The 27724-nt window shown below is 42.8% G+C and overlaps 2 protein-coding genes across 3 annotated transcripts in view; one reads left to right on the top strand and one right to left on the bottom strand.

Annotated features, from left to right (window-relative positions):
* Positions 1-12099, top strand: part of LOC135510370 (sterile alpha motif domain-containing protein 9-like) — a 28146-nt gene extending 16047 nt beyond the window's left edge. For both annotated transcript variants that reach the window (XM_064931235.1, XM_064931236.1), the window contains exons 3-7: positions 1858-4849; positions 7101-7138; positions 10278-10339; positions 10656-10867; positions 10984-12099. In XM_064931235.1, coding sequence (XP_064787307.1) covers positions 1930-4849; positions 7101-7138; positions 10278-10339; positions 10656-10867; positions 10984-11201 — 3450 coding nt within the window. In that variant the 5' untranslated portion in view covers positions 1858-1929 and the 3' untranslated portion in view covers positions 11202-12099. The remainder of the gene's footprint in view (positions 1-1857; positions 4850-7100; positions 7139-10277; positions 10340-10655; positions 10868-10983) is intronic.
* A 9254-nt stretch (positions 12100-21353) lies between these two features.
* On the bottom strand, positions 21354-27535 carry zgc:92594 (uncharacterized protein LOC436996 homolog). Its single transcript, XM_064931279.1, has 8 exons — positions 27244-27535; positions 26516-26701; positions 26029-26247; positions 25057-25152; positions 23241-23474; positions 22952-22974; positions 22596-22741; positions 21354-22428 (listed from the first exon to the last, which is right to left on the bottom strand). The coding sequence occupies exons 1-8, from the start codon at positions 27499-27501 to the stop codon at positions 22190-22192; spliced, it is 1401 nt and encodes a 466-aa protein (XP_064787351.1). The 5' UTR covers positions 27502-27535; the 3' UTR covers positions 21354-22189.
* Between the last annotated feature and the right edge of the window lie 189 nt (positions 27536-27724).

The following is a 27724-nucleotide window of genomic DNA, read 5'->3' as shown; positions in this document are numbered from 1 at the left end:
TTAGAGTTGCCCTGCTCTTTACAAAACACTCACATAATTTGAGTTTGCTTTTCACAAGAAGCATTGCCTGATGTGAACCATACCTAAAAAAAAGATCACAGAAGAGCTAAGATGAAGAATTGTTGACTTGCATAAAGCTGGAATAGGTTACAAAAGTATCTCTAAAAGCCTGATGTTCATCAGTCCACTGTAAAAAAATTGTCTATAAATGGAGAGAGTTCCGCACTGTTGCTACTCTCCCTAGGACTGGCCGTCCTGCAAAGATGACGGCAAGTGCACAGCTCAGAATGCTCAATGAGGTAAAGAAGAATCCTAGAGTATCAGCTAAAGACTTACAGAAATCTCTGGAACATGCTAACATCTCTGTCGACGAGTCTACGATACGTAAAACACTAAACAAGAATGGTGTTCATGGGAGGACACCATGGAAGAAGCCACTGCTGTCCAAAAAAAACTATGCTGCACGTCTGATGTTCGCAAAAGAGCACCTGGATGTCCCAAAATATTCTGTGGACAGATTAAACTGAAGTTGAGTTGTTTGGAAGGAAGGAACACATAACACTATGTGTGGAGAGAAAAAGGCACAGCACATCAACATCAAAACCTCATCCCAACTGTAAAGTATGGTGGAGGGAGCATCATGTTTTGGGTCTGCTTTGCTGCAACAGGGCCTGAACAGTTTGCTATCATCGCCGGAAAAATTAATTCCCAAGTTTATCAAGACTTTTGGCAGGAGAATGTAAGGCTACCTGTCTGCCAGTTGAAGGTCAACAGAAGTTGGGTGTGTTGCAACAAGGCCTGTGTTGCAACAGAACAATGACCCAAAACAAAAATATACCTTCTGGAGTGGCCCAGTCAGAGTCCTGACCTCAACAGGTTAAGATGGAGTGACATGACCTCAAGAAAGAGGTTCACACCAGACATCACAAGAATATTGCTGAACTGAAACAGTTTTGTAAAGTGTAATGGTCCAAATTTACTCCTGATCATTGTGCAGGTCTGATCCACAACAACAGAAAATGTTTGGTTGAGGTTATTGGTCCAAAGGAAGGTCAAACAGTTATTAAATCCAAGGGTTCGCATACTTTTTTCCACCCTGCACTGTGAATGTTTACATGTTGTGTTCTATAAAGACATGAAAACTTAAAATTGTTTGTGTGCTATTAGTTTAAGCAGACTGTGTGTGTCTATTGTTGTGACTTAGATGAAGGTCAGATCAAATTTTATGACCAATTTATGCAGAAATCCTGGTAATTCCAAATAGTTCACATACTTTGTCTTGCCACTGTATGACACGGAGCTCAAGGAGTGGAACTTTCGCACAAAACATGTCTGGATTTCCGGACAGTCGCATGATTGTCAACCCAGCCATCGTTAGATGTCGGTTTAAGTTCACAACACTTCCCCGTTCCTTGGGAGAGTGTGTCCCCATGATTCCCTATACCACGTCCCTCATGTGTACACGCCCCTCCGATGGCCTCAGGTGCCATCCAACTTCTGACACCAATGCACCGAATTCGGGGGTAGCCCTGCCTGGGACATGACCCCCGGTTCCACGACTTTCAACCCAACACCTTAGCCATTACATGAAGAGATCCAAACCTCTTCACAAGGTCGCTAGGTGTTGGGTTGCTACAATAGATGCCTATTTATTAGAGGGTAGCAACAAGAATCAAAACACAGTCTGTATTTGTCAGCTCCATGCAGTGTCAGTAGATAAATCAAACCAATGTACAACATATCAGTTATATAAATGAAACTCCAAAAAAGTCAAAGATATACTGTAATCAGCCTTTTGTTTACAACCAATAATGACCTTCAACATTCTTACTGAAACATTATTGTCTCCTTTCTCAGAGTCCATACCACCACATGAAGTACAACTAATATTCAGAACACTGGTTCAGCTTGGGACCGGAGACAACACAGATGGCACACAACAAGGGGTTGTCCCTGTCCACTGCCCGTGGTCGTGACATTTATGTTGGAAGTCAAATCAGGGATTCCATTTCCCTTCTGGATGTTTTGTACTCAAATGAATTTGAAGAAGAGGACATAGACTCAGCAGTAGCGAAAAAGGCAGAGGTAGATTTTTACAGAGGAGCCCCACCTCAATGGCTTAACTTCTGCTGGGCTGAAAAGGCAACATCAGCTGATGAAACTACCCCCTTTATCAAAAGAGACGGGTACACGGAGCTGATACAAAATATTAAGAAACGGCATAAGGGCGACCTGACTTCTACCATGAATCTGCTGCATCAGCCAGGCAGCGGAGGAACCACTCTGGCCAAGCAGGTGCTCTGGGATATGAGGAAAACATTCAGATGTGCTGTTCTGACAGGTGCTACCTCAGACATCACAGCTATCGCCAAGCAGGTGATTCACCTTTTCACTGCAGGCAGTCAACGCCAGCAGAACACTGTGCTCTTACTGCTGGAAGATGAGCGTATTCTGGAGAATCTGCAGGATGCCATCATGAAAGAGATTACAGACCGAAACATTACAACCCACATGGCTGTGGTCATCATTTTAAACTGTGTGCGTAAGGAAGTTATCAAACAAGAGGACCATAACAAATCAAGACATGTTATTCTCAGGGCGGAACTTTCTGAAGCAGAGAAACAACAGTTTGAGGAGAAACAAATTGAGATCAGTCGAAACTACAGCAATGAACACAAACAGTTTCATGGCTTTAACATAATGCGAGAAAATTTCAGTGGAGATTATGTTAAAGAAACGTGTGCCTTTTTAGATGTCAGGAAAAAAAGAAGACCTAAAAAATCCCAGCTTCTTGCATTCTTATCACTGGTGAATGCCTACGTCCCTGGATCCCACTTTCTGCAGTCTCAATGTCAGGCATTCCTGGGGCCTCCAGATCCCATTTATGGAGGCCCTTCCTTTGAGCAGCGAATGGAGCCTTTCAGTCATCTGATAGTGACATTCCCTTCACAACAGGGACAAGACAAACATGTCCGCATGGCTCACCCACTGATTGCACAGCAGTGTGTTAAGGTATTGGCTATGGCAGGTGTGCCCAGGAGTGATACAGCAAGGAACTTTCTGATAGACTTTTGTGGAGAAGAGGTGCAGCAACATTTGATGCCTGTCATCAAAGACATGCTAACTAAGAGGGAAATCACAGTGGACCATCAGCAGAATACAGGACCTGTATGTGTTTTACAAAACAAGCCAACAAAAAGGGAAATGGGAGAAGAGAGGAAAGACACGTTTTCCAGGTTGATTCACGATATTGAAGCCAATGAACCCATAAGCAATTGTGTATCAGTTTTGCAATTAGCTTCAGAGAAAATCACGCAAAACCCATTTTTTCCTCAAGCTCTTGCTCGTTTCTTTTACATTGTGATGAGAGACTATTCTAAAGCGGAGGAGTGGGCAAAAATAGCAAAAGACAGAGATCCTAAGAATTCTTTTGTTGCTGACACTCTGGGGCAAGTATACAAGAACCATTTAAATAGCAGGGTCCATGTTCCTTCCATCTCTGCACAAGACATCTTGCAACTGGCAGTAAAGGCCTTTGAGGCTTTCAAAGATGTGGAAAGGGCTGCTGAAAATGAGCAAGGAGCAGACATGCAAGATGATGGTATGACAAAAGTCTCACACATCTTTAACAACAGGGGACTATTTGGTTATCTACAGGTTGCCAACATCGTTTTTGACTCACTTGTCTCTCTTGACAATAACTGGCAAAAGGTCCTTACCATGGAAATATCTGCTGACTCCTTTTTCTTATCAATCAGACAGAAAAAGCTATTCGAGTACAAGCCACTCATCATCTGCCTCAGGGATGAGGTGGAGAGGAAATGTGAGTTTTTTGATGGTTACCTGACGTACTCCAAGCCCAGCATGAAAATAAATGAACCGCATTACTTTCAGACTGATGTCAAGAACTGCTACTGCAAATACGTGGGGACATGTACACCTATACACTCAGAGTCTGCAATAAGTGTACCCCTCCAGAAGCTCAAAGAAGAAATGGCCATTGCCTTCCCTGGACTGCTTTGCTGTCTTGATAAGGGCTATGATGAATCTAACTTGAGCCGAATAACAAAATTGTGGGAGGAAATACAAGAATTTGAAAAAAATAAAGATGGTGGTGGTGAGAATCAAGCTTCCCAAAACTTCATCCTTGCCAACATCATCTTAAGCAAAGTTGAAACAGCATCTCCAAAACTTACCCCTTTGCCAATCCTAAGAAGAACTCTGGAGAGACATCTATTGGCCAATTACGGTAACCAAACCCCAGAGGTTTACCTCTTAGTCCTTTTGCTGTTTTGGCCCGAGGAGCATAAGAAAATAGGATTCAATATTGACCTCAATGAACGTATTATTGAGATGCAAGACTCCTACAACAACACATACAAGAAACATCTTCGCTCAAGGTACCTTCGCCCCCTTATTTTCCTGGGAAAGGGTGAGGGTTTGAGCAGATTGGTTCATAGATCAAAAATAGACAACCTGTTCGTAGAGGAGAATCCAATGGCAAGGCCAGAGGCAAGGACAGACACTATAGATCAAAAGTGGAGCAGTGGTGAGGTGTGGAGAGAACCCAGTGTCCAGGACCTTCTTCTTCCAGTCAATGGAGTGGTTAGACAGCACAGCGTGTTTGCGCGCGTTGATGGCAAGGAGATTGAAGTTTGTGCCGACCAACAAAGCAAAGTTTGGAGGTCTGGAAATGTCTGCTTCTACCTTGGCTTCACCATTAGAGGTCCTGTGGCCTATGGCATACAGTACCCATCCCATCACGGACATTTCTTCCATTCAGATCGGATGACAGGGGAGGTACCTCGTAAAATGTTGGAAGTACCTGATATCAAATCGATCAAAGACGGTAAGACAGTTACTGTATAGTCATATATTTCTCATTTTCATCTCTATTGTCTCTCACTAAAGTAAATTTACGTTTTTGACACGAGTGACACAAGAGACTTCCAAACCCACTGACGATTAGTAAAGCTCAAACCAAGTTTAATCACCCAAAGGATAAGACATCTTCACACAGTCACTGGTATTTAACCCTTCCTCCTATGCTCCTACCCTTACACCTCTGAACAGCCAATACACCTCTGTTGCTAGACAGAATTGTAGTGATATCTGTTCTTCCTCACTTCATCTGACCTAACCTGACCTCTGCTCAAATTCCTCACTTCTCCCCAAGTCACAACTGTCATGTTGACATGTACCAGACTGTGGCCATTCTTCTTCCCATAGGATCCCTCATGTCTAACAATAACATATTCTGACTGAATGGAAACGTTCTACATTCCCCTCTCTCCCTCAGTGAAATGAATACAGATGCTTCATATTTTCACGTTTAGAACTCAGAACCCATCACCACCAATCTACACGGGGGAAACAGTAACGCTGGGAGTATTTGTGACTCATCTCATGGAGATTATTGTTAGCACTAATTATAATTATTATGATATTTGTCATATCATTGATTTTACATTGCTTTGAGTACCAGGAAATTAAGACTGTACAGTCGTTGCCAAAAGATTTGAGAATGACACAACTATTAATTTACACAAAGTTTGCTGCGTCAGTGTCTTTAGATAGTTTTGTCAGATGTTACTATGGAATACTGAAGTATAATTACACGCATTTCATAAGTGTCAAAGGCTTTACATGAAGTTGATGCAAAGAGTCAATATTTGCAGTGTTGACTCTTCTTTTTCAAGACCTCTGCAATCCGCCCAAGCATGCTGTCAATTAACTTCTGGGCCACATCCTGACTGATGGCAGCCCATTCTTGAATAATCAATGCTTGGAGTTTGTCCGAAGTTGTGGGTTTTTGTTTGTCCATCCGCCTCTTGAGGATTGACCACAAGTTCTCAATGGGATTAAGGTCTGGGGAGTTTCCTGGCCATGGACCCAAAATATCGATGTTTTGTCCCCCGAGCCACTTAGTTATCACTTTTGCCTTATGGCAAGGTGCTCCATCATGTTGGGAAAGGCATTGTTCATCACCAAACTGTTCCTGGATGGTTAGGAGAAGTTTCTCTAGGAGGATGTGTTGGTACCGTTCTTTATTCATGGCTGTGTTCTTAGGCAAAATTGTGAGTGAGCCCACTCCCTTGGCTGAGAAGCATCACCACACATGAATGGTCTCAGGATGCTTTACTGTTGGCATGACACAGGACTGATGGTAGCGTTCACCTTGCCTTCTCCCGGATGACCCAAACAATCGTAAAGGGGATTCATCAGAGAAAATGACTTTAACCCAGTCCTCAGCAGTCCAATCCCTGTACCTTTTGCAGAATATCAGTCTGTCCCTGATGTTTTTCCTGGAGAGAAGTGGCTTCTTTGCTGCCCTTTTTGACACCAGGCCATCCGCCAAAAGTCTTTGCCTCACTGTGTCTGCAGATATACTCACACCTGCCTGCTGCCATTCCTGAGCAAGCTCTGTACTGGTGATGCTCCGATCCCGCAGCTGAATCAACTTTAGGAGATGGTCCTGGCGCTTGCTGGACTTTCTTGGGCGCCCTGAAGCCTTCTTCACAACATTTGAACCACTCTCCTTGAAGTTCTTGATGATCCGATAAATGGTTGATTTAGGTGCAATCTTACTGGCAGCAATATCCTTGCCTGTGAAGCCCTTTTAGTGCAAAGCAATGATGACAGCACGTGTTTCCTTGCAGGTAACCATGGCTGACAGAGCAAGAACAATGATTCCAAGCACCACCCTCCTTTTGAAGCTTCCAGTCTGTTATTCGAACTCAATCAGCATGACAGAGTGATTTCCAGCCTTGTCCTCATCAACACTCACACCTGTGGTAACGAGAGAATCACTGACGTGATGTCAGCTGGTCCTTTTGTGGCAGGGCTGAAATGCAGTGGAAATGTTTTGGGGGGATTCAGTTCATTTGCATTGCAAAGAGGGACTTTGCAATTAATTGCAATTCATCTCATCACTCTTCATAACATTCTGGAGTATATGTAAATTGCCATCATACAAACTGAGGCAGCAGACTTTGAAAATTTATATTTGTGTCATTCTCAAAACTTTTTGCCACGACTGTATTAACACAGTAGTTAGTACTTTGTGTACTTGATTTTCTGATTGATATGTCTGTCCCCAGAGCCCGTGAGAAGCTGCACAACATGTGCCAATGTCATGGTGAGTACAATAGTAGTAGATAAGTGTTTGACAAATCCAAATTCTTTACCACCACCTATGTTGACTGTGCTCAGAATTCATGAATGTAAATTGTTTTCAGGAAAAATAAGAAAACATGGTGGGAAAATCCAAAACATTTAGCTCCATTTTCAGATGGAATTACCCAATTGACAGCAGGATTATAAAAGAGTTCTTTGTGGAGGGGTACGGTTCTACCAACAATCTGAAGAACCCTTTTTGGGAGACAATGGATATTTGTAAGGCAAAGGGTTCTACGTAAAACCATTAACATGCAAAGAACCGTTTTTGGAAGAAAAGTACATTTAGATTTTTTTGAAGGCAAGGTTTCTTTGGAAGAAGAAACAAGCAAGAAACCTTCTACACAGAACCCCTTCTGAATCTGAATGAGTTTATTTATTGTACATTTTTATTTTACATAGTGCCTGGACATTTGTGTTTAAACTTTAACTTCAGGAGTTTAAAAAGATAGGTGTGAGTAAACCTATATGGGAATATTTGTGCATATATCTGGTATTCCCTTTTATCATTTGACATGTAACTGACATAGTGGTGTAAAATAACCCCAGTGTTGATATTAATAACCAGCTGAGTGGTTATTTTTCCTCTATGTAGAGTATAACATTAAAAACCACACCCATCAATATCATACACTGCTCAAAAAAATAAAGGGAACACTTAAACAACACAATGTAACTCCAAGTCAATCACACTTCTGTGAAATCAAACTGTCCACTTCGGAAGCAACACTGATTGACAATAAATGTCACATGCTGTTGTGCAAATGGAATCGACAACAGGTGGAAATTATAGGCAATTAGCAAGACACCCCCAATAAAAGAGTGGTTCTGCAGCTGATAACCACAGACCACTTCTCAGTTCCTATGCTTCCTGGCTGATGTTTTGGTCACTTTTGAATGCTGGCGGTGCTTTCACTCTTGTGGTAGCATGAGACGGAGTCTACAACCCACACAAGTGGCTCAGGTAGTGCAGCTCATCCAGGATGGAACATCAATGCGAGCTGTGGCAAGAAGGTTTGCTGTGTCTGTCAGTGTAGTGTCCAGAGCATGGAGGCGCTACCAGGAGACAGGCCAGTACATCAGGAGACGTGGAGGAGGCCGTAGGAGGGCAACAACCCAGCAGCAGGACCGCTACCTCCGCCTTTGTGCAAGGAGGAGCAGGAGGAGCACTGCCAGAGCCCTGCAAAATGACCTCCAGCAGGCCACAAATGTGCATGTGTCTGCTCAAACGGTCAGAAACAGACTCCATTAGGGTGGTATGAGGGCCCGACGTCCACAGGTGGGGGTTGTGCTTACAGCCCAACACCGTGCAGGACATTTGGCATTTGCCAGAGAACACCAAGATTGGCAAATTCGCCACTGGCGCCCTGTGCTCTTCACAGATGAAAGCAGGTTCACACTGAGCACATGTGACAGACGTGACAGTCTGGAGACACCGTGGAGAACGTTTTGCTGCCTGCAACATCCTCCAGCATGACCGGTTTGGCGGTGGGTCAGTCATGGTGTGGGGTGGCATTTCTTTGGGGGGCCGCTCAGCCCTCCATGTGCTCGCCAGAGGTAGCCTGACTGCCATTAGGTACCGAGATGAGATCCTCAGACCCCTTGTGAGACCATATGCTAGTGTGGTTGGCCCTGGGTTCCTCTAATGCAAGACAATGCTAGACCTCATGTGGCTGGAGTGTGTCAGCAGTTCCTGCAAGAGGAAGGCATTGATGCTATGGACTGGTCCGCCCGTTCCCCAGACCTGAATCCAATTGAGCACATCTGGGACATCATGTCTCGTTCCATCCACCAATGTCACGTTGCACCACAGACTGTCCAGGAGTTGGCGGATTCTTTAGTCCAGGTCTGGGAGGAGATCCCTCAGGAGACCATCCGCCACCTCATCAGGAGCATGCCCAGGCGTGGAGGCCACACACACTAGCCCAGGCGCGGAGGCCACACACACTACTGAGCCTCATTTTGACTTGTTTTAAGGACATTACATCAAAGTTGGATAAGCCTGTAGTGTGGTTTTCCACTTTAATTTTGAGACTCCAAATCCAGGCCTCCATGGGTTGATAAATTTGATTTCCATTGATAATTTTTGGTGTGATTTTGTTGTCAGCACATTCAACTATGTAAAGAAAAAAAGTATTTAATAAGAATATTTCATTCATTCAGATCTAGGATGTGTTATTTTAGTGTTCCCTCTATTTTTTGAGCAGTGTATTTCCCAGTATATTCTATTGCCGGTTGTTTGTTTCAAAACCTGTGTTATTGCATGTACATTGACTGGTTGATTGATCTTGTGCTACAAAAAGATAAATAACATACATTTCCCTAAACTAATACAGTCTGTTAGTCCTTGGACTTATTGCACCCGTTACTGGGATGGTTGTTCAAGTTTAGATTTAGTCTCATTTATCAATATTCCCTACCTTGACAGTTATTCTGAATGCAGGTTGTGGGTGAAACAAATTCGAATTGTTGGATATCCTCACTCTGGCTGGATTCCAATTATAATTACACATCACTTTTCAAGTGAGCATAATGTGACTTGCAAGCCTGCTGTGGCCTGTAAACCAGGAGTTTCCTACCACCACTGTGTTATTGTATAACTAGGCATTCAAAGAAAGGCCTTATGATATATGTAATGTATTGTCATAAAGTTTCATTGGTTAAGGTTCTTGTATTGTATTCTTGTATTGGTTCTTCTAAGGAAGAACCCTCCAAAAATAAAAGGGTTCTAAGTAGATCCATTCATAGAGGGTTCTAGGTAGAACCATTTACAGGGGGTTCTGTGACGAACCCTACATAGAGGGTTCTAGGTAGAAACCTCTGCAAAGGGTTCTACCTAGCACAGAAAAAGGGTTCCCCTATGGGGACCAACCAAAGAACCCTATATTGTTTAATTTAGCTACTTTTTTCTAAGAGTGTATTGTTCAAATCAGAAACCATTCTTCATTCAAGTAAAAATAAATGTATAGAATACGGTTTACAAAAGTGAAGGAAAAGAAACCCTTCAAAGTACATATTTTACACTGCAATGTTTTAAAAATGATGTCGTAAATACAGTTTGATCATCTGTGATAATCAGAGATCAATGTTCTCTTATTCAGGAGTCTACCAACTGGATTCAGGTTGAACCTGTGGTCATCATTGAAGAAGCCCCAATGTTCAGGTACACTCCTGGAATGTATTAGTCCCTCACCATATACAGAATGATAAAAGCTTTCAGTTTTGCTATCCAACAATTCTGTTTTAAGATAACAGTAACTAGATGGAATAAACCTCCTATCCATTATTTAAAGAAAGTCTGACTTTATAGCATTTGTTGAACTACTTGTAAAAACGTAGGAAATACAAGTATGTGAGGATCTACAGAAAAGTTTAACAAAGTAAAGTAACCATTATTATGTTTGTCAACTGCTGATAAACAATTAAATACATGACTTACTTACTAAATCCATTCTGTCTTCTTTTCATGCCGTACCTAGCATGTCTCCCCCGGGGCGCTACGAGTGCAGAGTATCAGGGCTCCGGTGGGTGTGTAAAACCTATGTCAGTCTGAAGTATCAATTCAGCTCCTGGGAACCTCACAGGGCAATGATGAAAAGCTTGGGGTACAAGCAAGTTGGCCCCCTATTGGACGTCACAATCCTTGCAGGAGAACTGGAAGAAGTGCATCTGCCACATTTTGCCTGTTTCGGTATGGGCGTAGATTTTTAAAAACTAAAATATAACTGATGCAAACTACTTTTAAAAAGCCTTGTTGTTGATGTCAACCTGATGTTTATGCAAATGTGCCTGTTTTTATCTCTGCAGGCGATGATCCCTCCTTCAAAGAGAAAGTGAGAGTTCTACATGTAGAAGACTGTGGTGCGTCCGTAAAACAAGTGGATGAAGTCACCCGCTTCCACGTCAAGATCCTCCATCCAACCTTCTCTCCAAAAGGAGTTCTCGTGAGATCTGGCTTTCCGCTGAAAGTACACTGTGACTTGCTGCTCTACCAGGCCAAGGCCCCATCTTGGACAGACTCCTGAAGAGAGGAGTCATCACTGACAATGGCTACAGTGACGTGAGATCTGAAAGAACCAAACAGAAGAAGATGAGGGAGCTCTTTGATGGGCCCCTGACAGGATGTGGCCCCAAAGGCAAAGATATTTTCTTAGAGATCCTGAAAGAGCAGGAGCCATTTCTAATCAGAGAATTGAAGGGTGAATGAGAAGCTGAATACATTTGAAGTTTAATTTTAGGGGAAAGGACACGGATGACAAGACTCCTAGACAGGGGTTATCGCTGGCGAGGGCTATGATAAGTTGATGGCTAAATGCACCACCCAGGACCAGATGAGGACGCTCTACTCAGGACCAACAACGTTAAGTGGCACCAAAGACACCTTCTATGTCATCCTGGAGTAGCTTCTATCATCCCTGATCGATGAACTATTCATTGACAAACCACCTATAATCATTGATAGGTGAATGAAGAAGGAGTGGTGAAATGTTTCTTTAAAAAGGGGCAGAAATCTGATGGCCATTTCACTTTGTTTCTTTGTGTGTTAATGACTTTGTGAAAATAATCACAAATGTTTAAAAGAAAACACTTTTTTATGGAGGGTTGGAGTTTGATTAGAATTGCATTTATTTATTTAGAGACAAGAAAATATATAAAGGAAAGATTTTAAAGAAAAATGTAATGACTTAATTTAGGCAACTATGTGAATGACAAGTCAGTGATGGTAAGGAATACCAGTGATCAGCATGTCAATCAAAATACAAATATATAACATTGTAAAGCTTTATTCAACAGCTTATAACAGCTGTTTCTATCACCCGTACTGGGCAGGCGTGTCCTCCCAAGCATCAATATGGCAAACTCTTACGAGTGGCTTTGTTTGTGTCTTGTAAAGTATTGCATTAAAGCAAACCCTCTGCCACACCTACTGCATACAAACTTCATTTATTTCTGATGCGTTTTCTGATGCCCTTCAATGTTACCTAGCTGGGCGAAACATTTCCTGCATGGCTGTTCCACTGGATGTCAGAAGGTGAATTCACCAATTTGTAAGTCGCTCTGGATAAGAGCGTCTGCTAAATGACTTAAATGTAAATGTAAATATGTCACAATGGTATGGCTTCTCCCCTGCGTGGATTCTCGGATGGACTTCCAGCTCCACTTCAAATAAAAAAAGGACTTCCAACACTCGTCACAGTAGTGAAGCTTCACCCGTGTCTTTACTCGTGGGTTCTGAGTGACAATTTGTCCACGGATCTGCAATCACACGTTCAACACGCAAACGATTTGTCTTCCGTGTGTGTCGGAACATGTCTTCCCAAACTCAACTCTTGACTGAACTGTTAACTGCGGTCAGGGAAACTGCAAGCGTACGGCTTCTCCTTGATGTGTGTTTGCTGATGTGTTTTCATGTTACTTAGCTGGGCGAAATCTTTCCCGCATATGTCACAATGGTATGGCTTCTCCCCTGTGTGGATTCTCTGATGGATATTAAGCTCGTATGGTAATAAAAAGGACTTCCCACACTCATCACAGTAGTAAGGTTTCACCCCAGTGTGTCTCTTCTCGTGGGTTCTGAGCGACGATTTGTCCGTGGCTCTGTAATCACATGTGGAACAAGCAAATGCTTTCTCTCCTGTATGAGTACGAACATGTATTTGCAAACTCAACGCATGACTGAACCGTTTACCACAGTCGGGTAAACTGCAAGTGTATGGTTTCTCCTTGGTGTGAGTTCGCTGGTGCGTCTTCAAGGTGGCCAGACATCGGAACCTCAGCCCGCATTGCGAGCATTCCTGCGGTTTGTTGCCCGTGTGGATCTGTTTGTGTCTGGACCAGGTGGTGTAGTTGGAGAACTTGCTGCCACATACATTGCAGGAGAAGGGTTTGGCGCCTGTGTAAACCCGTTGGTGATCTTTCAGATGTGATTGAAGTCGGAAGCTTTTCCCGCACTCGGAGCAGCAAGGTGGTTTCAGTCCGGAATGAAGGAGCTTAAGGGGGGGCCCGACTCTCCCTATCCTGCGGAGAAATGGGATTTGTTCCCCCCAATATATCACTGTTAACATAACTATTTCATTTCAATACTATTAATAATACGCAATGAAAGCACTTGTGCTGATTATAGACACTTAATAGCGCGTTTTTACGTTTCACAAATTGCGACACCCGCCCTTTGTCTCACAATGGTTGGATCCAAGATCAGCATGCAGCTGTAGTGCTTCTAAGTCCCTGTGATAAGGTTAGCGATAAACTAAACAGAACTACACTCTCTTCTACCATTGTCTTAAATGTCTTTAAATTGTCTCGTTGCAAAAGCTAAATTGTCACAGGGGTACTTTGAAGCACCTGTGTGCCGATCTTGGAGTAAACCGAAGATAGCAAAGATTACAACAAACACCACAGAAACGGAATTGGTGCTCGCTAGCTCTGCAAATGCAGCTATTGTGGGAAGCCAGCAAATATAAAATGACAACATAAACTATATTCAAATGACAAAATGTTGCAGTTTACGTTGTGTAAATGGTGAACTCATAAATACAGCTGTCAACCCTTGTCACTGCAATCCGTTCACATTTGCTAGCTGACCAGCTAGCTTCCTTGTAGATCGAAGCCCATTATTGAACGATAGAAGCTAATAGATGATAGAAGCCCATCTCCTATTGTAAATAACCTACACACTATGTGTGTGTCCAGCCAGCCAGGTAGAAAAATGACAGTAAAAAGACGGACATCAGAGCATTTTTCAGTACACCAAAACGCAAGGTAAGAACCCTAGTAGCCTAATATCACAAAGACTAGTTGATAAAATGTTTATTTTTTTATTTATTTCACCTTTATTTAACCAGGTAAGCTAGTTGAGAACAAGTTCTCATTTGCAACTGCGACCTGGCCAAGATAAAGCGTAGCAGTTTGACACATACAACAACACAGAGTTACACATGGAATGAACAAAACATACAGTCGATAATACAGTAGAAAAAAAGTCTATGTACAGTGAGTGCAAATAAGGTCAAATAAGGGAGTTAAGGCAATAAATAGGCCATGGTGGCGAAGTAATTACAATATGGCAATTAAACACTGGAATGGTAGATGTGCAAAAGATGGATGTGCAAGTAGAGATACTGTGGTGCAAAATGAGCAAAATAAATACAGTATGGGGATGAGGTAGATAGATGGGCTGTTTACAGATGGGCTATGTACAGGTGCAGTGATCTGTGAGCTGCTCTGACAGCTGGTTCTTAAAGCTAGTGAGGGAGATGGGGATCTCTAGCTTCAGTGATTTTTGCAGTTCGTTCCAGTCAGTGGTAGCAGAGAACTGGAAGGAAAGGCGACCAAAGGAGGAATTGGCTTTGGGGGTGACCAGTGAGATATACCTGCTGGAGCGTGTGCTATGCGTGAGTGCTGCTATGGTGACCAGCGAGCTGAGATAGGGCGGGGCTTTACCTAGCAGAGACTTGTAGATAACCTGTAGCCAGTGGGTTTGGCGACGAGTATGAAGCGAGGGCCAGCCAACGAGAGCGTACAGGTCGTAGTGGTGGGTAGTATGTGGGGCTTTGGTGACAAAACGGATGGCACTGCGATAGACTACATCCAGTTTGCTGAGTAGAGTGTTGGAGGCTATTTTATAGATGACATCGCCAAAGTCAAGGATCGGTAGGATGGTCAGTTTTACAAGGGTATGTTTGGCAGCATGAGTGAAGGAAGCTTTGTTGCGAAATAGGAAGCTGATTCTAGATAAAATTTTTGATTGGAGATGCTTAATGTGAGTCTGGAAGGAGAGTTTACAGTCTAGCCATAATAAGAAGTGAAATGCTAATGGAAATGTTTCACAATGATGTCATTAGGCAGAGCAAGCAACAGATGGCACACAGACAGCAGAGCTGGGGACAGATCAGCTGGGGACAGATCGGCAGGGACAGACTGGCAGAGACAAGGAGTCTCAGGTAAGTTTGTTGAGTCTTTCTTTGGCAAAATAATGAAAGGTTCTCTCTTTTTTTAGACCTGTAAAATAGGGACATAATTGGAAAATACCATGGATACCCCCACTCAACTTAAACTGGTGACTGAACTAAGATGTGTTTAAGGCAATGGTATTGCTATTGCGATTAATTGTGAAGTTTTGGATATCTGTTGTTAGGAGTATGGCAAACACCTCATTTATTTTCTAGGAGACAGACTGTGAGGCAATGAGGGTGGTGAAAGAGCCAGGGAGAGAGACTTCAGAGGACAGTGTCACAGCCACGGCAGGACCAGGTGTCAACCTTGTTGCCAGCAGCACCAGTATATGGAACAGTGGCACAGCATTGTCCAGTTACCTCAGTTATGGCACAAAACCATATCAATTTATAGAACCGCAAACTCTTGCCAACAGAGTGCTGATGTTTCAATAGAAATGGTTTTGCGATTTCCCCTGGCTACATTATAATCCATCAATAAAATGAGTGTTGTGTTTTCACTGTAGCCAATTGTTTTCAAGCCAGCCACATTTGGCCGAAGAGAGGATGCAGCCTTCATTAGTGCAGGATTTATGAACTGGAGAAAAGCCATTGTAAAATTCACAGCACATCAAAACTGCCAAACCCACCGCCACTTTGTAACTGTATCAGCACACCAGCTAAATCCAATCAGTGTCCAGTTATCCAGCGCGTGGGGTAAACAGCAGGAGGACGCAAGGCGTTGCTTGATGAAAATTGTTAGTTCGGTGTGTTGTAGAAATATTTGCTCAATAATATTTCTCAGATACCGGAACTTGTGAATTCAAATAGACTTTATTACAAAGTAACAAGCTGAGCTGGTCCATGGATCAACTGTCTTCCCAGCTTCGGCACACACTTTTTATACAGTTCTCATCCTTACGTCACACACATTATTTCCTCTTTATGTTAATGATTCATCACCTCTGGTACTGGCCACCATTATCTTTTTGACTTGCACTCATTTTACCTTAGTTTCCTCATTCTTATTGGCACAGACATTAGGGCATAGATTCTATTTGTGGTGTAACCATAGCAATGACAGAAATGAACAGACATGCACACTCCTAATGCAGGTGCATGTCTAATGGTGCTTAAGCAATACAAACCCATGCTCTTCATGCACGTACATGTCTTATGGTGCTTGTAAATGATTAACTAATGTGTATGTACAATGGCCTGCACAAGACCAGGCATGACCGAGAATCGTTAGGCCTGTGTTGATCCAGCTTTGCGCATTCACATGGATTCTGCTTACGCATGTCTAATGGTTAACCCTTATATTGATTCTGCGTACCAGCTTTGCACATTCACATGGATTCTGCTTACCCTAAGATGCATAATATGTACTGGAACATCTCCAATAGGTGTGGCATGAAGCAAGACAGGGACAAGCCTTTAGATACCACATGGATGACAGTGGGATTTATACCAGCTTTTGAAACTTAGGGCAGAAGAGGATGATGCCATTGTACTGAAGTGGTTAACAGAGCGTACCACAATGTACACAGGCCCCAAAGCACAGAATAAAGTTCTGTACATCATGGCCAATACAGTCATTCGAGGCATTGCAGCTGAGATTAGGTATCTTCCGATTGTACAATTTTCAGTAATTGTTGATGGTACTGAAGATGTTTCTGGTGCTGAACAGGAGAGTGTCTGCCTGCATTATGTTGACCATGACCATGTCCCTAACGAGGAGTTTATTGGGCTATACAAGGTGTCAGAGACAACAGGCGAGGGCATTGCGAAAGGGGCAAATTATGTGTTGTTGAAGCTCAATTTGCCCATGTCTGACTTACGTGGGCAGAGTAACGATAGTGCCTCAAACATGGCAGGAACATACACAGGTGCACAGGCAATTGTGAGGAGGCAGCAGCCATTAGCGCTCTATGTGCATTGTGAAGCACACTGTGTTAATCTGATTACACAGGCTGTCTGCTCAGCCTCCCCACTGATCCGGGATTCCCTTTCTTGGGTCCATCAGTTAGGTGTCCTCTATTGCCAGTCAGGAAAGTTTAAGAGCATGTTGGAATCAATTGCCACGTCCAAAGATACACATCTGACCACCATGAAACCCCTATGTCCAACAAGGTGGACTGTGTGGAATACTGCTATTAGAGCTGTGCTAGGGCAGTATGAACGGGTACTAAGCAGCCTAGAGGAGATGGCAAAAACTGCATCCAAGACAGCTTCAACTGCCAGTGGCTTATTCGAGCACTTCAGCAAAGGCAAGAGTATGTTGGGCCTCACACTTGCCTCTGCTGTTCTTGAAGAACTTGAATGCCTAAACATTTCACTGCAGAAAAAAACTTGGATTGTCTCTGGTGTGCAGGCTGCAGTCGAGTGTGTGCGGTCATCTCTTAGGTGCAAGAGAAATGACGAAAGCTAACTTGCACTGTATGAGAAAACAACAACATTGATTGAATCCATTGAGATACACTCAAGATAATTTGCTGGCAAAGCGTGGATCACTATAGGGCATACTTTTTTAAAGTGTTGGATGCTATGGAGGTTCAGTTTTCGGCCGTTTTGACCAGGACAGTCTAAACGTCCTGCACAAGTTGGAAAGAGCACTTCTCACGGGGGAGTTGGATGAGTCTCTAGATCAGTACCCTGAGTTGAACATAGATTATCTTTCAGTGCAGTTGCCTCTATTTCACAACAAATACCCCTGTAGCAGCAGTGGAGAGGCAGCGGAGGTCCTCAGGAGGCTTCCAGTGGAGGTGCGGGGGTTGTTTGACCAAGTTGAGGTGCTGATCAGGATTTTGTTTGTGGTGCCAGTGTCTTCATGTGAGGCTTAGAGGAGTTTCAGTGCACTCCATAGGTTAAAGACTTGGCTACAGGCTAGCATGGGTGAAAAGAGACGGAACAGCGTAGTTGTCTGTAATGTACATAAAGACAGGCTGGAGGGAATATATCTGCCAGCAATTTGTTGGATCCATTGAAATCCACAAACATTTTTGGTTCTTATGTTCAGTACTATGTATATATAAAGTTACTGGAAACCTTGTGGTGCTGAATATGTTCTTTACACTTTTTTTATTTCACGGACCCCTTGAAATTACACCAGGGACCCCTAGGGGTCCCCTGACCCCTGTTTGAGAACCCCTGGTGTATAGTATGATATTTGTTATTTTGTTTAGTAGTTTTCCAGTTTTTATTACATGACAGTACACTTACTAATTATTTATTTTGTTATTTTATTTAAAATTGCATACTTTGTGTGACATACTTGTCCATAGTTGTTGTTTGAAGAGTTGAGACACTGACTGAACGATAAATAAGTATTTTTGAAGGATATTTTGGTTGATTTATTTTGGTTATTCATTGAAGTAGTTCTTTCACTTTTAGAACTACTTATTTTGAGGTTTTTGTTCTTGTAAAAATATTGTAGTAGACATATTTAATGACTATATAAATATAAGAAAAGGTCAAATTAAAAGGCCAACTTTGTGATGGTTCTCAATGGAGATTCTATTAGATGAGATCACAACATGTTCATTGTATTTACAAAAACTGCACCCATACAGTGTACAGTACTATTTCCAGCTACTGGCCTTTCTTCGAATTGCTGGTTGTAAATCCAAATACCGTCATACATGCTGGACTGATAAGGAACACTGCTATAACTATTATCCAGTAGTAGTCTTATAATAATTTAAACATTCGAACAAGTTGGGACAACCCTTCAGTTAACTGCGGTACCTATTGATTAGCCAGTAGTAGTAATTATGGTTCCTCAATATACATTTAACATATTACAACGTAGGCTATATTACAACGTAACTTTTGGTGTGTCCCTCAGGAATTGCTTTTGAGAAAATGTCCTGTAATTGTCCCCTCCAAAGTTGATATCAGATTTTCACCCCTGATCTAAACGTGAATCCATGATCGAATGCGGTATGGTTCTGGAAACAGAAATCACTACACTTTCACATCACATCAAAAATAATTTCACAAACGCAACAATTACTGTAGGCTACACTGTTTTAACCGGTTAACAGTTGCAGCTAACAGTAAATCAAATCAAATGTATTTATATAGCCCTTCGTACATCAGCTGATATCTCAAAGTGCTGTACAGAAACCCAGCCTAAAACCCCAAACAGAAAGCAATGCAGGTGTAGAAGCACGGTGGCTAGGAAAAACTCCCTAGAAAGGCCAAAACTTAGGAAGAAACCTTCGAGAGGAACCAGGCTATGTGGGGTGGCCAGTCCTCTTCTGGCTGTGCCGGGTGGAGATTATAACAGAACATGGCCAAGATGTTCAAATGTTCATAAATGACCAGCATTGTCAAATAATAATATTCACAGGCAGAACAGTTGAAACTGGAGCAGCAGCACGGCCAGGTGGACTGGGGACAGCAAGGAGTCATCATGCCAGGTAGTCCTGAGGCATGGTCCTAGGGCTCAGGTCCTCCGGGAGCGGGAAATATATAGAGAAAGAGAGAATTAGAGAGAGCATACTTAAATTCACACAGGACACCGGATAGGACAGGAGAAGTACTCCAGATATAACAAACTGACCCTAGCCCCCCGACACATAAACTACTGCAGCATAAATACTGGAGGCTGAGACAGGAGGGGTCAGGAGACACTGTGGCCCAATCCGATGATACCCCCGGACAGGGCCAAACAGGAAGGATATAACCCCACCCACTTTGCCAAAGCACAGCCGCCACACCACTAGAGGGATATCTTCAACCACCAACTTACCATCCTGAGACAAGGCCGAGTATAGCCCACAAAGATCTCCGCCACGGCACAACCCAAGGGAGGAGGGGGGGGGGCACCAACTCAGACAGGAAAATCACATCAGTGACTTAACCCACTCAAGTGATGCACCCCTCCTAGGGATGGCATGAAAGAGCACCAGTAAGCCAGTGACTCAGCCCCTGTAATAGGGTTAGAGGCAGAGAATCCCAGTGGAAAGAGGGGAACCGGCCATGCAGAGACAGCAAGGGCGGTTCGTTGCTCCAGAGCCTTTCCGTTCACCTTCACACTCCTGGGCCAGACTACACTCAATCATATGACCCACTGAACAGATGAGTCTTCAGTAAAGACTTTGTGTCTCTCACATGGGTAGGCAGACCATTCCATAAAAATTGAGCTCTATAGGAGAAAGCCCTGCCTCCAGCTGTTGCATTAGCTGGGTTAAGTTTAGGGTTCAATTTAGGAGTTAGGGTTAGCTAACATGCTAAGTAGTTGCAATGTTGCTAAAATTGTCTGTGATGTGATTCGAACATTCACTTTATACACCCACCCATACTCCCAGGCCAACCTCCCTCCTTTTGTTTTTGGCTTAATGGTCGAATGCAGCAAATTGAGAGAAAAAAAGGGTCAGAACCTTAAGATGTTTTAAGTAACCTTCTGTCTTATGTAACCATACCAAACATATCATACAAATAGACTACCACAGTATGAGTCATAATACCCAGCGGTCAAACAGGGAGATTGCTCCAATCTTATTTCCACCATTCATTTTTCCCATAGGGGATTTTAGAAACACTTAAACAAGGGCTGTGTTTCATGTAGGCTTAGCCTGGTGTGATGTTTTGATAACCATGTAAATCTCTCTAGAACAAGGTGATGTTTATTTTCTGTATTCACCCCCCCCCCCGCCCCAAAGAAATAAACAAACCGCTAATTACCTGCTAATGTAGCTATCATAAATAACTACAAATGCCATGATGATCTGGAAGAGCCTATTTGAGGCAAAAGTAAGAATCTCTGGATTAACTATCAAATGTTAGTTAAATGTAGTAATGGATCATTTGGCTACATTTCTTTAATGGACAATTCTGTGAACTGTCTTGTGCAAGTATTAAATTGACACAATACCTGTTAGCAAAGGTGTCAGCTAGAGATGACGTGCAGGAGCTTGCAGGGATTTGTTGTTTTACATGAAGTCTACTCCGGTGTGAATTAGCATTTTCGAATCTGAGAGTAAATAGAGCCAAATATATTGATAAAATTAATCTGGTCCAAAAAAAGATATACATTGTTATCAAAACGTTACACCAAGGTAAGCCTACATGAAATAATTACAGTTTCAAGAATTCATAAAAGTGAAAGGAAGAAAATAATTAACAATCCAAATGCAATTTGACAGTCTAATGTAAAAGAATAGGGGGTCTGAATGAAGCCAATGAAATATTATAAATATGAATGCAATGTGCTATTATAATAACATTCATGCTGAGTTTATTGGCTGGATAGAATGACAATTTTACCACATTCAAAATCACCAGTATGAAAATCCCCCCAAGATATTATAGATTTTTCAGATTTAAAAAAAAATCCCTTGCAGGACATTTCTGCAAGTGGTCAGTGCAATACCTTTCAATTATTTATATTATGTATAATTATTTATCAAAGTGCCATCAAATAATAAACACCTTGTAATACATCTTCCTGAGAATCAAAAAAAAGACTTAAGATGTGGCTTTCACTGGATGTATAATACAGCCCGCACCTGGGTTCAAATACTAGGTGAAATTATTACAAATACTTCTAGCAGTGCTTGATCAAGCTTGCCTGACTTAATGGAAGCAATATAACAGATCCAAAACTATATTACATTACAAAGCAAATGCAGAAAAGTATTTGAAAAAAATAAAAATAATAATATATCAAATACTATTTGAACCCAGGTCTACAAAAGAGAGGTTGGGCACATAGAGTGCTTTAGTCAAAAAAAGAACATATGAGGTTAGAATGAGAAGCCCAGTTTCAAGTGTTTAGTTATTACAGTATAATCTTGAACAAAAAAATAAATAGTCTCTGTTCCAAATGACACCCTATTGCCTATATAGGGCCCTGGTCGAAAGTAGTGCCCTGTATAAGAAATAGGGTGCCATTTGGGATACACTCAAACAGCTCATCTTCTAAAGATTGATGTATAATATTTAAAATGTTTCCCAAAATAGTTATTTTGGTAATTTATGGAAAAATCCAAAGTAGCCTTTTCACACATTCTCCCACTGCATCAATGCATGACTTTTTGACTGAAAATCAGACTTAAATGGAAGTCATTTCATCAGTCTGAATGAATCTCCTCTTCTTCTTCCTCCTCCTCCTCTTCTTCTTCCTCCTCGTCTTCCTGCCCTTCGGGAATGTAAAGTTCGTCTGCTGACTCACTCTGGTCATGTACAGCCTCCTCTTCCTCACTCCGCATCTCCTCCTCAGCTTCTTCTTGCTCATCGCCATCACTGCTGTCGTCATCATCTTCATCCTCCTCCTCTCCTCCGCTGTCCTCCTCTTCCCGGACTACGGGACCTGGTAGAAGACAAAACTGTTAAAGGTAGAATCCACATTTGGTGAAACTGTGCCACTGTTCGCCTCAGCGCCTTTTGTTATTGGTTTTGTTGATGAAACAGAGAAGAGGAGCGTCCGACAGCGTTGTTCCCTCTACCCTTTCACACACACACCAGTCTGTTACTTACAGAGCTCGTTAATGAGGTGAGAGACGTGAGAGTGTACTTCAGTGAGGAAGTCTTCCTGTTTAGCCTCCATAGACTCGGCCAGGCCGTCTGAGTCCACGCAAGCGCATTCTGGGTGGAACAGAGGCTTCTTCAACTGCCTGCAGAAACTGGGACAAACACACACAAACACACTCACATTAGCAATGGCATATCACCCATAGACAGGTGGAGAGAGAAAGACATGCATTACAAATTAAATGTCACCCATAGACATAGCACACACACACACACACACGCACACACGCACACACGCACAAACACACTGCAAATGGCGCAACACCCATAGACAGTTGGAGACATACACACAACCCACTTACTTTTTGCTTGATGACTTGTATGCCTAAACAGCAAATCAGAGAGGCAAAGAATAACATCATTTATTATTTTTTTTTTTTTTTTTTTGGGGGGGGGGGGGGTAGATCAGCTTTACGATTGCAGGGATTGTGGCTTCATCAATGTAATTGTCTGCATCTTTTCCAATCCCCATCAGAAGAATAACAGCATTAGTTAAACAATAAAGCTACTTAGGCACAGCAGGATGGTTTTAAAAAGAATGTTAAAGGCACATCCATTTGTCCATGTATATCAATTAATCCGCACACTGACCTCTAGGAAGCGGAAGGGGTCGTTCTCCTGGGCGAGGGTCTGGATGCCACTGTGGACATCCTGCAGACGGGACTGGTCCTGGACCGCCTTGGCTATGTTCCGCTGGATGCTGGGGCCACACTCGACCCCGTGGGAGCAGGAACAGTCCCTGAGGGAGGTGAGGAAGCCCTCCAGGTGGACCTGTAACACCTCTCCCAAGGCTGTGACCCCTTGGTCTGAGTCCTCCAGGAACCTCTGCACAGAGAGTGGGAGAGGGTTGAAAGGTAGGTGTGTGTTTAACCAAAAACAAACTAATCAGTGATCAAAAGTTTCCTCATCTTCAGACATGAAAATAGATGAAATATATATATATATATATATTTTTTTTAATACATCAAATTTAAAAAAATATATACAGCTCTGTAAACAATACAAATACATGACATCTTACATTATGGAAAGGAGTGCTGATCAAGGATCAGGTGCGAACACCTGTCCATAATCTTGTTCATTACAATCTTAAATGCAAAACTGATCCTAGATAGGTCTGTTGCGGTGAGCATATTACCGCCACACGGGTGGTCACAAGTCATGATGGCAGTCAAATTTCATGTGACAGATTAGTCACTGTAATTAGGCTTCTCCAAACTCTGTTGTTGCTGATGGTCATTAGTAGCCTACCAAACTTGCCAACTGCCTGATACTCAGCACTCTCCTGTCCTTCTAATCACTCTGACATCAATGCAAATGTAATCGAAAATCTAATCAAACACACTGGCTGGCATGAAAATGAACCACGTGAAAAGAGTCTTCCATTTGCTATTTAAGTGCATTGATGACATGTATTTTTTCCCGCTGCCCCTGTTTCGAGACAGGTGCATGATAGTGGTCCATTCTAAATCAAAACTAATTTCACACTTATATGATTTAGTATATGTAAAGACAAGATTAAATCAAGAATCATATGCCAAAAAGTAAACATGGACAGTTATTCTAATGTCTTCAATATGCACCTAGCCTGTGAGAAAGACCCGATCACGTAACGGGCATTGGCCAATAAGGATTGAATAATCTGAGAGAGCAATGTGAGTGAAGTGCTTTGGAGCATGAAGCCGGGAGAAGGGAATTATAAATATTATATTCAGCACAAGGGCACAACGGCCAAAAAATGCATGGGGGGCATTACATTTTTTTTAGGGGACATTAAATTGTGAATGAGAGACTGATTAAGTGTGTACAGCCCGAGCAATAAACAAAGAAGAGCTCATGCCTTTGATGCGACTTAGAATATATTAAAAATCAAAACATATAGCCAAACATTTGTAGAACAACTAAAGTTGCATAAATAACTCTAAATGAAGCTTATAGGAGGAACGGTTTCTTTGTTAACCTCTCAACACAGAATGGGACCATGTGCGCACTCCTATTTTATTCAGCTATATTCAGCTGTATTTTTCACACTATAAAATAATGCCACGGAATTCTAAACAAATCTCATCTGCTAAATGAACTAGTGTAGCCCACAGCTATAGCCAGATCAGAGCCTGACATAAAGACAACTCAGATTATGCTCTTCTGTTCTTCTGAAATAAGACTCCATTTTCTTCATATCATTTTTCTTTAGACTAAAATAAATAATGGATTTATTGTGATGGTGTAGGCAATATTAACTTTTTATGTAGATGTTCCAAAGTTCTGCATCATTGGCTTATAGGCTATGCTTGGAAGCCAAGAGATGGGAAATGTGTTTATGTTAATTAACGGTCAATTACCGTGAGACCGGCAGTTATTTGCGTGACAATCACCGGCTGCCCTCATCCTAGATCAGCAATATCACCTTGTTCAGTCGTTCTTGTTCCTTTTGCTCCTGGAGATTTTTCTCTGCTTTGTTCAGCTTCCTGTCCACCTTCTGTAGCTGGTTCTCCAGAGAGCCCTGAGAACAGAGAGGGAGTTTGGGAGAGAGAGAGAGAAACAGAGGGAGAGAGTGGGTTTGAGGGAGGGGAGAGAGATTACATTCACTATGACAACAAGACTATAGTGAATGGTGAACTCAACTGGAAATGTCTCCCTTTTTCACATTGGTTCAGACAAGTCCCTTCAGGAAGCAGCTTGAACAATTCATTCAAACAGTGAGATCACATTATGTTTTGTCATAGTCTCGAATGGCACCCTATTCCTGTTAGTGCATTGCTTTTGACCAGAGCCCTATGGGATCTCTCTCTTCCCACTATTTAGGTTTCGGGTGACATTTGGGACTCACTCATTGTCTCTCATTCGCTCAACCATGTCAGACAACAGCAGTGACAATGACATTCACCTGTGTTCTAGACTCATCAATTGCCATTCTGTGGAGGCCTCGTCGAGAGTATAGAGGTGTGTTCTTTGTGTGTGTACCTTTTGTTTGATCGAAAGTGATAGGGAGTACATACTTATTGTGTGCGAGTGTGTTCTAAGTGAAGGTCGTTCATTTTTAGAGTGCTTCATTTAGTCCTGTACATTCCCCTCCTGACCAGTAGACCAACAAACAGAGACCTCTTAACTCTACCACTCCTCCGATATGTAACCTAAACCAGGGGTGCAATTTTGGTTTTAGAAGTGGGGGTATCCAGTCAGATAAACACTGCAACACACTCAGAGGCGTCCGCATGGTCCTAAAACACACATTTGCCTCGGACAAAAATGCAATTTCAGAATGTGTGGGGTGGGGGCATGTCACCCCTGTCCCCTGTGAAAGTTGTGCCCGTGACTTAAACACACAGTGATTAACCTATTCACTGTTTTAGAGGTTTTATAACTTTAGACCTGTTACCTTCAGATCCTTCATAGTGTTCTTCAGGGTCTTGATGGTGTGTCCCGCGTGGCCCCCCTCGATGGTACAGGCGTTGCAGACACACACCCGGTCGTCCATGCAGTAGTAGCGGTACATCTCATCGTGTTCAGGACACTTCCTCTTCCTCAGGTCCCCCAGGGGTTCAGTCAGGGGGTGCTCCCTAAACGCAGGCAGCTCCAGGTGGGGCTTCACATGCTCCTGAAATGGACAAAATGAAGAAAAAGTTAATGTTTGTCTTGACTTACCTGCTGATTGAAAATGTAAAATAAAACAAAGCTTTAAAAAAAAAAAAAAAGTGTTATGCACATCCAACACTTGAATGTGTTGAGAATACTGGTGCTGTGCAAAAAAAGAGTGCTTAGATAACGGAATAAGAATATTGGAATATTTCTGCTCCACAGTGCTTTACCATGGGTGAATTTGGAATTATGGATGCTAAAATTATGGATGCCTCTCAGATCTTTACCTGACACATGGACACCTCGCATTTCAGACACGTCTTGACCGCTACCTCTACCACCACTCCAGGCCCAGGTTCCCCTTTCCCCGCCTCGCTAGTGTCCCCTGGAGAGCAGTAGTCACACGGCACGGACACGGGGGTCTTAGCTGTTGTCGGGCTGCCGTCTGGTTGTTGTTGTCTTGATGATACTGCCTGGACATCATAGAGAAAGGAAGAGGAAGAGAGGTAGCGTGTTTGTTGGGTGGGGCCTATAGGCTATGAATCAGTAGTAGAGCAGGCTATTGTAAAGGGGTGGCACGGTAGCCTAGTGGTTAGAGCGTTGGACTGGTAACCGGAAGGTTGCAAGTTCAAACCCCCGAGCTGACAAGGTACAAATCTGTCGTTCTGCCCTGGAACAGGCAGTTAACCCACCGTTCCTAGGCCGTCATTGAAAATAAGAATTTGTTCTTAACTGACTTGCCTAGTGAAATAAAGGTAAAAACAAAAATATGAATACTCCTTAAACTCAGGTCATCAGAGTGATAGGCCTTAAAATTAATGTAAACTTTTCTTTGGTGCTTTTAGCTACCGCTCCACAGATAATGTGACCACGGACCGTGTGTATCAAGCAGCTCAGTGTAGGAGTGCTGATCTCGGATCAGGGCCCTCCTGTCCATGTAAAAGGCTAAACGTATCCTAAATCAGTACTCCTCCACTGAGACACTTCATGAATACAGCCCCCAGACAGCACATACCCGTCCCCTGCAGCGGAAGTCGTCTGCGATGTTGGCGAGCTTAAAGTTCTTCTGGGAGACCGTGGAGCAGCGGTGGCTCTCTCGGCACTCGGGGCAACGGAAGCGGCCTCGCTCCGCTTGGCGTTTGAGCCGGCGGACGCACAGCAGGCAGAAATTGTGGCCGCAGGGCAGCAGGTGGGGGTCTTGGAACAGGTCCAAGCACACGGGACAGGTGAGCTCGTCTTCTAGAAGAGTGGACTGGTCCATAGAGGTAGCCATGATGGGAAGGGGGAAGGGGAGAGCTGATGATGGGAAGGGGGAGGAGGAAAGCTGATGTTGGGGGGGGGGGGGGTATATATGCAGAGTAGTAAAACAATGACAAACCTAAAAGCCTAAATAATAAGGTAATCATCTAAGAAGTAACCAATGTGGCAGTTTAAAACAAAACTATTTTTAAACTTTTCACTTCCCCTTTCCTATCAACAATGTTGATGTTGGACCA

The sequence above is a fragment of the Oncorhynchus masou genome, chromosome 23 (assembly GCF_036934945.1).
Source record: "Oncorhynchus masou masou isolate Uvic2021 chromosome 23, UVic_Omas_1.1, whole genome shotgun sequence".
Lineage (NCBI taxonomy): Eukaryota > Metazoa > Chordata > Actinopteri > Salmoniformes > Salmonidae > Oncorhynchus > Oncorhynchus masou.
The sequence above is the reverse complement of the archived record's forward strand: the minus strand, read 5'-3'. Positions and strand labels throughout refer to the sequence as shown.